At 39.7% G+C, this 11,556-nt stretch overlaps 2 protein-coding genes across 4 annotated transcripts in view; one reads left to right on the forward strand and one right to left on the reverse strand.

The window, feature by feature from the left end:
- The window catches only part of LOC139959049 (large neutral amino acids transporter small subunit 1-like), a 50,296-nt gene extending 44,229 nt beyond the window's left edge, over positions 1–6,067 (forward strand). For all 3 annotated transcript variants that reach the window (XM_071956590.1, XM_071956600.1, XM_071956609.1), the window contains 2 exons: positions 1,315–3,037; positions 3,836–6,067. The gene's annotated coding sequence lies outside the window, so the exon portion shown is untranslated. The remainder of the gene's footprint in view (positions 1–1,314; positions 3,038–3,835) is intronic.
- Positions 5,506–11,043, reverse strand: LOC139959095 (avidin-like). Its single transcript, XM_071956673.1, has 6 exons — positions 10,887–11,043; positions 8,921–9,003; positions 8,357–8,390; positions 7,777–7,899; positions 6,826–7,027; positions 5,506–6,374 (listed from the first exon to the last, which is right to left on the reverse strand). The coding sequence occupies exons 2-6, from the start codon at positions 8,996–8,998 to the stop codon at positions 6,212–6,214; spliced, it is 600 nt and encodes a 199-aa protein (XP_071812774.1). The 5' UTR covers positions 8,999–9,003; positions 10,887–11,043; the 3' UTR covers positions 5,506–6,211.
- Between the last annotated feature and the right edge of the window lie 513 nt (positions 11,044–11,556).

Here is an 11,556-nt window from a genome sequence, read left to right on the forward strand (position 1 = left end):
CAAAGTTTCTACGTTAGCCTCATGTGTACTGAACAGCCGGGCAACCAAACATAAATCAATGACCTTTTGTGCACGATTTGAAAAATATCGCAGATGGGCTGGAAATCTCGCCATTGGTTACACGTAGTCCTTCCATAGTCCCCTCCACTCATATGTATATCACACACGCGAGGGAATTGAAGCCGTTTGGATTTTAATCCCAATTTAATTTACCTCGTAGAGTATGCATGTTAGCAGGGTACTGTATACCTTTAATTTGGGAATAAATGCAAACCTGGCGACCCCTCTCCCGTCCGCGAAATTATTTTTCCCACTTCGACGCGGCCATATTAGCATAATGGGCGTGGACTATCGGTCGTTGTTACGGCTTATTGGTCTACGTCACAGACTATGCAGTGATATCTCTCGGGTGTTTGTTTGGGTGCTGAAAGTTCTCAATTAAGTTACATGTCAGGGATTCTAGTACACGTACCAGTATAATAAATAGTATAGTACAGAGTGACATTGCTATTTAGGCATAGTTATAGCAGGGAGCTGCTACTCTAACAGTAACAGCTCCCTGGTTATAGTTAATACAGACGCAAGTGACAACTGTTTAATAAAATGGGTAGAATATTTCAAGTCCGTAACAATACCCAGTAGCGTACGTAAACTAATGATGAAAGCACGTAGGCTCCTTACTGCCGTTTAAAAGGGGGTTCATTTATAAATGAACAAAGAATTTAGAATGATGGCTAAAACAATATGGGGCACAATACAATACATGTATCTTTGTAGGTTTTTAGCATTAAAAGGTCAGTGGGCCTACCTGGTGTAATATGAAGTGTAATAATCAATACCACGGGAGGTTCATTTATAACTTTCCAGACCCTGCTGTCACGGGAGGTTCTTTTCCAAACTTTTCCAGACACGGGAGGTTCATAACACATCTAATAAACAAACACACTTTGATTTTGTAATGGAATTTATCTCAAGAGCTCCATAAGACCCGATTGACTGGGAGGTGCAGTCGCACATCATCATGGATCTCATGAAGTCATGTCTTAGGCCTGAGTATATTAGGACTGAGTATATTAGCTCAGTATATTATTAAAGAGCTATACGTAAGAGCTCGAAGTCGAAGTCACAAACTTGCCGGCCTGTGACGTATTTCATAAGCCACGCCCATGCGGCCGCGTCGAAGTGGGGAAAATAATTTCGCCTCCCGTCCTTCCTACAGGCTTTTGTATATTGATATTGGATTGGTGCACCTATATAGGTATATTTGATGTGTTATCTTCATATTCATTTCCTATTAATTCCTCATCCCAACAGAACGTCAACGTATATACAGCTTTGGTGCATGAGGTTTGTCATTGTGATCCTTTTCAGATCGATCTGTAACCCTGCTTTTATTGTTCCGAATCAGCGAGAACAATTCATTTTATTGACTGTGTACCACCATTGCCAGTGTCTATCTGTGTCCCAGAATGCAATTCTCTCTTTACTGTGAACTCTTTCTCGCAGTTAGTAACTACACTATCAATGTGTTTACACATCGTTACCAATAAAAGGGCCTTTTATAACGTTGTAATGGTCCGAAATGGTGGTTACTGTTAGTTGGGACAACATGTTTGCAGTATCGTGGATCCTTTAGTTAAACAAGGTTGGACAGGAAGAATACAGTAAATAGTCTTATTGCCTTCTGACAAACAGGTCTCCTTTGCGGGCCTATTGAGTTGGAGATCATATCTCTGGTACAAGTTGCAGGGACAAGAAATGAAGTTGTAGCCGAGTGTGTGAACACGGCCGAACGATTTAGGGAAAGTCACAGTGTAGAGCCTGCCAAAACTAAACTCGTGCTATTCATTTACAAAGCCCTTGTAGACTTTCGACTGTTATCCGTCGATTCGCAGGGATAGTTTTACAAGGCTCGGAAATCTGTTTCGAAAGGAAATGATAGAATGCACCGACTAGAATCAGTGTCATAGAGTTATCTGATACAGAAGACAACGAATATAACTGATATACCCAGATCAATAACCCTAAAATATTTGTTGCTCAAAGGTTTCATAGTTTAGTCTTTTACGAGAAATTGGTTACTCCGTAAATATCAACAAAAATCACACGAAGAAATATCTTACGACAGATGGCGAAAACGGTTCACCGCGGAGTTTTTAACCGAAATTTATAATATACCATAGGATACAGTGTACCGGAAAGCACACCGCAATAGGTTATACCTAGAGAGACCGGCGACATCTTGTGCAGGGAATTTCTGAATACGCTATTTCTCTACTTGATCAAAAATCCTAACAGGATCTTAAAACGGAATCTTTGAGACGACAGACAGAAATATCTGAAGAAAAATTTCGTAATTAATAGAGCTGAATCGCCTCATCCAAGCTTAATCCACGAGAGATTGTACAATACATCACAACACACATATATAGTAGCAATCTAAACAGTGTTAGCATCACATATTGTATTTAACTCGGGGACTCCTGTAGGTTCGGAACCTTTACTCCTCACATCGAGTTCAATAAAGAAACAAAACACGGATTGTGCCACGTAGTAAGCTCCCTATTTGAAATAATGTACACTAAATAAATGTATTTTACATAGGTTGTAATCCTTAACGACAACGTACCACAGTTATCTGTCGAAGAATCATGTCTGGACCGAATATACCGCACGAGACCGGCCAATCGTCGTCTGAACGGTTGCGTTCTGTTTATAGGTCCGCTCAAGCAAAGGGTATGATAACAGTTGGTGTTTTCATCCTCCTTTTCGCTGGGATGTATTTTATAAATGTGTTTCTGAGTTTTCGATATGGATTTTTTCTTTATATTATGCTTTTTAGTATGTTTATCATAACTTGCTCTTGCCTTCAAAATATATGCAAAAGATTAGACAAATATGTCCACAAATGTTTCCGTGGAGTTTCATCTGAGGTCGGTGATACCGACAGCGGGCAAAGTACGGTTACCGCTTCCACACGGAACACCCCGGTGGCCTGGCAAGGAATGAACACTAACCACGACAGGATGGATTACGGGTAAGCATGATAACAGCTGTATACATAGGCAGGCCTATACCTTGAGTTTGATTGATACACTGTACGGGGGCGTCGAGGTCCACCCCGGTCGCCCCGGAGACAATATTACCATCGAGCCCCCTGTTTGCATTCTGCATTTTCCTTATGTATATTATGAAAAAGAGAATACGCTATTCTTTATCCTGCACATTTCTGCGGGGTCCTTTCATATATTACAGGTCACCCAAATTGGATACGGGCCCTGGATGTAGACACCTGATCACCCCATTTCTTCGGGCCTGACCTGACCTGACCCATTCCCTCGCCTTGCCTGACAGTGTACACTGTAACCATCACAAAACAGGTCTGTTAGTGTGAGAAAATATGTGACGGGACAGGACTCAAAAGTTGGTGGACAAGTTTTAAATCCCCTCCCCGCCTCATTTTACCAATACTGAAAAGGCGTCCTGTGCCCAAATAAGTGGTCGTTTTCTTCCCCAACTGAATGATAAAGGTGACAAATTACATTTTACAGTTTTGATGTAGTTTAATGTTCAAGATTTCCCCCATTTTTGTGCTACAAATATCGGCCGTATTTTCTTCCGAATTTTTTGGCGACCCTCCTAAGTACTTTGACGACCCTAATAAGGGTCGCGATCCCTATTTCAAACACCATGGATTTAGTCGACCGGTTTCAAACCTTTTAAAATGTTTCCAATCGTAGGTCATGCTATCTGCTTCGCGAGAGTCCACGTAGGCTTATTTTCATATCAAACATAAAATTCATTTAATAATTATTATTATTTTCCCCCCTTGCAGACCGTATACGCATGATCAAGTCTTTCAACTTCCTTCGATGGGTCAAATGGAAGATACGCCTCCATCATATAATGACGTCATCTCCTCAGATCCGTTACCGCCCTCATACGAAGAAGCGACAAAGCCACACTGACCCCAATTTTTCTGTACTTTCCACCAAGGTATTCCCAGATATTGAAAAGGGTTGAAATGACTTATTAAACAAATGTCTATCAGCATCATTGCAACGATTACTCACGACATTTAACTATCAAATTTAACTTTGACCCTTCCTTCCCCCACTCCTCATCCCCCATCCTAAACAATCGGTTAGATGGTGGGATTTGTGCATGTTTAAAACCTTATCTACAGTTTTCGAGTTTGCCGTAGGAGAATCAATTTAGCTTTTAGCATCAGATCAATAGTCCAAGCTTTTCAGTAGCTTTCATGCATTCTGAGGGTCGGGTGGGGGGATGGGGGAGGTGATCTAGTGGGTCGCTGCTCAGAAGATCATGGGTTTTCATGGGTCTAGATATCTGTCGACAGATGACATATACAATGCATGACGTGTTTATGAACTTTCACCTTAGACCAGCGCACTGGTCTTTTTATGATTTGTTTTTTTTTATGTTTGCAGTATACGCCCATTTCCCTCTCCTGTAATTGGCAAAGATTAAGGAATGAATGACTGAATAACGTATTGGGATAAGGTCACTACTTTATGAAAACTTTACAGTGGAAGTGATAGGTTTTTGCTTTTCTGATTTAAGCAATTTTAGCACAAGCTTTTAGATTAAGTTAGGGCTAAGAAGGCAACTTGTATTGACGGTGTGGGGAGGGTGAAGGTAAGGGGAGTTAGAAAATCTGATCAACATCAACATTCTCCATTGTGGACAAATTTCAATCAATACTTTTGGTCCAGAAATTGAACATGAAAATGGGGGCCTGTGAGGGGTGACGCACCCTCGGTTCTTCATTCACCCTGGCTGAAAATTGGTTGGCACGAATTATTAAGTTAATTCTCACGCGTATGGAGAAGATCAAATAATTAACCGCTTGTTTGATGTTACTGTGTGGACAATAATTGATATTCTGTATAGTTGTCAGTATGACGTTCTGAGTTCTGAATTCGACGGAGTGAAAGTTCACTCTTTTGGGAGTAACCAGGATCATCACTCTTTATGGGAGGGGGATTGGTGAGAGGGGGAGTGGGAGGGGGTGAGGGGTTAATGTCACTGCTTTCTAAGAGTGACACACTACCAATTTATCTCCAAATTGAACGGAAATATACTTTTTAAGAAAAAGTCGCCCAGGAAAGAACCTGGGCACGAAAATCAAACGACTGAACGACTGATCCGCTTCTAACCCCAGTCCCCTTGCATCGGGACTGTGACTGTGTGAACGGAAATATCTTATATAGTTTAGTCTTTGGCAAGAGTGAAATCCCTCTTCAAAAGCGTGATATCCTGGAAACTATCAAAGAGTGAATTGTCACTTTTGGAATATAGTGAAGAGAGTAAATTGATTTAACCGTCAACTTTACATCGATAATTCAGCAGAAGATTGGCTCTTATTTTGTATTTTAAGTTTACTTTTTAAATAACTTTTGACAAACAGTTTCCTTTTCTAAAATGTATATGCAACTTTGAATAGTCTTTATGGATAGAAAATATATCAATAAAGAAAATGGATACAATTTGCTGCTGTTCTTTATTGTGGAAATATTATTAAATTGCAATACCAGCAATTTATAGAAAAAGAACTAAGTTTGCACTAGTAAGTGGTGTCAACTTTTTACTCATCATGCATGATGTGGACACTGATACATTTTAACCAAAGTCTTAATTTGGCGGTTTTCGAAACCTTATCGCTTAAGAAAAAACCTGATACATTAATACCTAATTAAGACTTAATATATCCAATTACAGGACTAGGTACATTCTAAGGCGTTGTGGCCCGCAGATGGAGCACCAAACATTCACTTTGGCCCTTAAAATCAATTTCGTGCCCAACTTTGATATAAGGGAAGACGTTCACAGGCTTCTTTTTTCTCTTTTTTACTGGAATCCTATACTTTAATATCGAAGGAAACGGCTGGGTGTTGTAATCTAACATTTTTTCGGCCGTTTCTCCGTCTGAACACATTCTTAATATGTTTATGTGATTTAGTATAAGTTGCAACAAAATCTTGGACTATAATCATTATTTCTGAAACCCCTTCAGTCCTCAACACTCTTCTCATTCCTACCCTTGCTATATTACTTGCTATGTACATGCCTTGGTCATTGAGAAATGTAACCACGTGTATATATATTTATAAAAATGAGAAATCGTTGTTCCTGCACATAATTAGGATCAGTACACAGTTATGTGGCATGTTTATCCTTAAATCATCGGTTAAGTAGTTGTTGGAAAAGTGGTAGTTTCGTCGGTAGATCTGGCGCCGTTTCGTTCAAGAAAACGAAGTCTTTCTTTAAAATCTCGAGGATTGTTGGTGTTGTCGGATCTCCGAGGAACTTGTTCCTGTTCAACTCGAGTGAAAATATCGGAACCAGTAAAACTACAGAAGAGAATGAGGAGGGAAAAGGGAAGGTTTTAAGAGTGTAGCAGTTAAAGTAATCATGTGACCATTATTTGTGTTTCTAACATATTTGAAGCTATTTGACTGATCTCATTGTTTTCATAATTTGTTTTTTTTTTCTTCTCAATATGACTCATTGGAACCATTTGTTTTACAGACGAATTCGTGAGAAAAGAACATGTGAGAAGTAGTTGATAGAAAAGGCAAATGTATTAGTGAAATAATCAAACTGCAAGAAATGCCATACTAGGAGCTAAACAGTTACTTGTTATAGTTCTATATTTACTAGACCTATACCCCATGTAGGGTCACAGTGGTATATGTGTGTCTCAACAAGGGGGCTAATATTCATGGATACAAAGAATTATGGTTCTGGACTCTCCCATATTGCTCATATCATAAATATATATATAAAGCATATCGGACTTACGTAGTAATGTCTTCTTGACATTGTCTAGGTACACTTCTATGAAGTACCCATAAAGTCGTCAGGGTGTCCACACCGTCACAATGCACACAGACCCCAGTCCAGCTGGTTGTTGAAGTGGTGTTATATCCATCCCATAGGACTGTGAAACCGAAAACTGTACCTTCCATGTTGGACCAACCTGTGATGTAGCTAGGGCCGTCACCTTAAAATATATCCAAGATAAAGGAAGATGACAAAGTAAGAGAATTGAAAAGCAACCACAAAATTCCCTCAATTTGTTCCTCAATATCCTTCTTCGATATCCCAAAAGCCAGATCGTCTTAAAGTTAACAGTAGCATACTCAAAAGTCCAATTAGGCTGCTGGCGAAGATCCCAAACCTGGCCACCGGTTTTCTACCTCCCTCATCCGCCCACCACCTCCCTTCCACTTCTTTGATAGCTTCATACGCCACTGTTTGGTTGCATTTTTGGAAAGTTTCTCAAACACCAGTGACGCTATTACTCACTGCAGTGGTAGTACTCGGAAAACGATCCTCGTTACTAAAATACCGTAGTAAACCAACGTATTCTATTTTCCTATTCATGTACTCGAATACTCGTCATTCCTTACTCACATTCGTATGATAAAACACACGTACTCGATTTAAAGTACTCGATTCTTGTTCAGAAAGAGAAATTTGTGAGCACGTAAGAAAGCACATAACTGGCGCTATCATATAGCATATTGTTTGGTGTTCCTTTTGGCATCCCAATGATCCCATGCATGGTATTACTCTACAATGTCTGAAATGAGCATGCAAATCCAAAAACAGGTAACCATGTTCAAAATTAAGAAGCTGCAAATAAAACACATCTGAACAATTCCGATAAGTACGAAAATATAGGTATACGGATTCATACTAACAAAAAAGTGTTAACAAAAGTAGAATAGAATTTGGTATGGGAATCACCTGCAGCACCATCTGAAAATTCGACAGCGGTTCGGTATTCTCCTTTGATGTACCCCTCACGAGATACCTGTAGGTACATCTCTGACCCTCTTTGATTGTACCAGTACCCTTTCAAGTTACAACCTGATGGTTAAAGAGGAAGATATGCTACGATATGAATATTTTCGTAGTAGCGTTTGTCATATATCTGAGAATACGTATGTTACTATTTAGAAAACTTACCCTTGTTGTTCCGAGTCAATGTGCAAAGTTAAAACTGCCTCTCCCTTCATGCACGAACACCACAATGTAATCACATTGACAAGTATATAGGCTAATCCTAGGGATTCCATTGTGGGAGTGGCAGGAAGGTTAGGGGTAGCCAAGACGAACGTTGTGCAACAAAATTATTTCATGTTACAATAATCCATATACAGGCAATTAACGTGAGGATTTGGAGGGGGTGGGCGGGGTCGAGGTTGGGTGGTTTTACCTCAAGATACGGGAACAGGGATCTCAGGGAATTCCACGTTTGTTTATCAAATGAAATGACTTTTTTTCAGCAGCGAAATCACCAAATGAAACTGGAATTACAATTTACCTGTGTTAAAGTCATGTGTGACAAGGTCTACGATCTATAATGAGAAGATAAAAAACGAATCAACTTCAAAGGAATTCATCTCGAAGAAGAACATGTTGGATTTGAAAGCAAACTTTAATCAGGATGTTTAGATTGTGGTCTTCCTGTACAGCTCCAAATAAATTTGCATGTGAACTGTATAATTCGTACGATTATTGGTCCACGTCATCACATGACATTTGTATCAAGTCAAGAACCGGCACGCACTGAGGAGACACAGCTCTTGTGTACCATCCATTTGTAAAACAGAAGCCACCTCCCCTCTCGCCCCTCTCGCCCCTCTCCCTCCTAAAAAAACACGTTGAATGCAGTTGGGCGCAGTTATAAGCGAACAGTACTGAATTCACATACGTCTAGCTCAAATACAGCCGATCCACTTACAAGCCCACCTATGCACTTAAAGTTGGGACCATCCATGTTGACACCTCCAATGGGTCCACCTATTGTAGAGTTTAATATATAGAATCAACTCTGTCCAGAATCTAGTCGAACGTTAAATTTAAGAGAGTTAATTTTCTGACTTACCGCAGTAGGACTACTTGAAGGGTCTATCGTTGGTTCACAAAAAACAAACAGACAGTATATCCATGTAAATGCGCCCATTGTTCCTATACAGATAAGAAAATAGAAAACAAATATGATTATTGACGAATATCGGCACAAGTCCAACGTTGTTTGGATATGAAGAAGATATTTTATTTAAATTAAAGATCCAAAGGTAAGCTTTATCTCCGATATTTGGTTGCCTAATTCTGTGGAGGTATACATCAAGTTAAGCCGATAAAAATCCGTTAATTTATGCCATCCATCCATCCATCCATCCATCCATCCGTCCATCAGTCAGTCCGTCCGTCCGTCCGTCCGTCCGTCCGTCCGTCCGTCCGTCCGTCCGTCCGTCCGTCCGTCCGTCCGTCCGTCCGTCCGTCCGTCCGTCCGTCCGTCCGTCCGTCCGTCCGTCCGTCCGTCCGTCCGTCCGTCCGTCCGTCCGTCCATACATCCATCCCATCCATCCCGGACCTCCCGCTTTATATGCGGAGACCCTGGCCCACTGGGCTAAGGTCGCTAATTGTATGGTCAGTGAAACAGGTGGCACCACTGTAGGCATTTGCCACCTGTATAGAACAATGCTATCTATTTGGGTGACATATTTTGCCTTACTCTAGAGATCAAACATGATGTTAGCCAACTCGAAATCATTTGTGATTCCTACAGCCAGAACTATTTATATAGTCACAACACAGTTATCTGATCACAACACGTATATAAACACAATGAAGATGGCGATATGTTGTATTCTTCCAGTTTTAGACCGGATCCTAACAGGATTATATTGTAGCTTATTTGTCGTGCAGGTTGTGAGGTGACTATAAAAGAACTATAGGTCAGTTGGAGGAAAGATGGTTGCTAGTTTGCCTCATTTTACCAATATGAACCTATGCCTATAGATACCAGCGGGAAATTTGAATGGAGTATACGTAGTCCTTGACGATGATCGGTGAAGAGACTTGCATGAGATTGGGCAGTCGGTAATTATCATTCTTTTATATGTTTAGTACCTTTCGACTTTCTATGTGGAAGTTCATTTTCATTAAACTGTTGCTTCCTACTTTGACAACTCCAGACACTGGAGATGATAGATCGCGGTAACGGAGAACGGTAATATACCTAGGCTTAAACCCACTTCGAGTTATATTAACAAAGACAATTAATAAATTATCTCGTTTGGACAATTTCGTAAACATGTCAAAGTTGATTCTCTCTCCATTAGCATTACCGAACCCATTTATAATTCAATGTCTATGCGTTTTACTTTATGGTTTTATTAACTTCCAAGGGGTATTAAATAAGGGACATGGGTTGGCTATGTATTACTCAATGTAGTTGCGTTGATTACACCAATGAATTCACGCTATCAGATGATCAACCAAAGTTTATTTGCGCCCTCGATTTTCTGTTCGTCAACTTTTGCAAGGTTGTTAAAAAAAATGTGACCAAAAAGTGCAAAAAATGTCTATCAATTAGAACTCTCTGTCCATACATTGAATTTAAAATAAACAATAGACCTCGATACTTTAATATTGTTTCATATTGAAATTTATGGAGAAAGAGCAGAGGCAATGTTTCAAATGTGTTTGTACCTCTTTAGTGTTTCAAATGGTAGTTCCCGAACAACAATAATGGGCGTATTGAAATGCGTGTTGCATATTTTTGCAGCTTAATTGTTTATTACATAAGTTGCGATGAAGGAGTGTGATAAACTCCTTCCCTGATAAGTCAGTCTGGTAGTATATGTTAAAACGTACCCCTCCGGCCTCCTGGATAGGAGGTTAACTATAAACATTCAGCTGAGCTAAAAAATACCATCGTGAAGACGCATGGAAAATGACAGAGTGTATCAAACTAGCCAACAAGAAATTCAAATAAAATCACCGACTTTCTTCCAAGAAAACAACAACAAAACATTAAAAATGAAAAAACAAAACATGCTTACCTTATATGTAGTGGCTCTAAATGCCCCGCAGTTTGTAGATAACAATGTTTTCAATCCAGCAGATGTAGCAAGAGTGTTGTTTATGCCAAGATACTGTCGTCATTTATATTCCGGACTATGGGTAGCAACACACGATAGAGGTCGGAGGTTCAGAGGTCTGAGATCAAATACATTTTTGTTCATAAGCGGAACATTGTTAAAGTTGTAAGGATTGATGTAGGCACTAGAAATACACGAAGCCGTGTACTGGGTTATATTCTTTGTTTAACATAAAATGTGATGGATTAAAGTTTAACATAAAATGTGATGAATTAAAGTGTTAGTCGTTTTTAGTACGTAATATTTTGTTGGTTTGATCAAAAAAATAGAATCAGTATGTCGGACAAGATTTCTGAGGCAGACCAGTCTATCCTACCCTTTAATCCAATCCATTGTATGCAGAGTGAAGTACTAAGGAAGTTGCCATATATATGTTTAATGGGTCTACTTCCTTCCGTTTTTCAACTGTGTGTGCGTTTTTGAAATTGTTATTCCTGGCGAAGGAGATCGTTGATTGTTTTAGTTATACTAATATTGTAAGAAAATGTTACCATACAAAGCATTATTATAAGTGGGTGACCGTGACCCAAGTTCGTCAAGTTTGCCGCCATAAAGTACATTTAATACAGTG

Source organism: Apostichopus japonicus, chromosome 3 (genome assembly GCF_037975245.1).
Source record: "Apostichopus japonicus isolate 1M-3 chromosome 3, ASM3797524v1, whole genome shotgun sequence".
Classification (NCBI taxonomy): Eukaryota; Metazoa; Echinodermata; class Holothuroidea; order Aspidochirotida; family Stichopodidae; genus Apostichopus; species Apostichopus japonicus.

Excerpts from the sequence above, each read along its gene's own strand:
- LOC139959095 (XM_071956673.1), bottom strand. The coding sequence starts at position 8,998 with ATGGGCGCATTTACATGGATATACTGTCTGTTTGTTTTTTGTGAACCA. Across the intron at positions 7,028-7,776 it reads ATTTTCAGATGGTGCTGCAG|GTGACGGCCCTAGCTACATC; the intron begins GTGATTCCCATA and ends ATATATTTTAAG. Across the intron at positions 6,375-6,825 it reads TGTCAAGAAGACATTACTAC|TTTTACTGGTTCCGATATTT; the intron begins GTAAGTCCGATA and ends TCTCTTCTGTAG.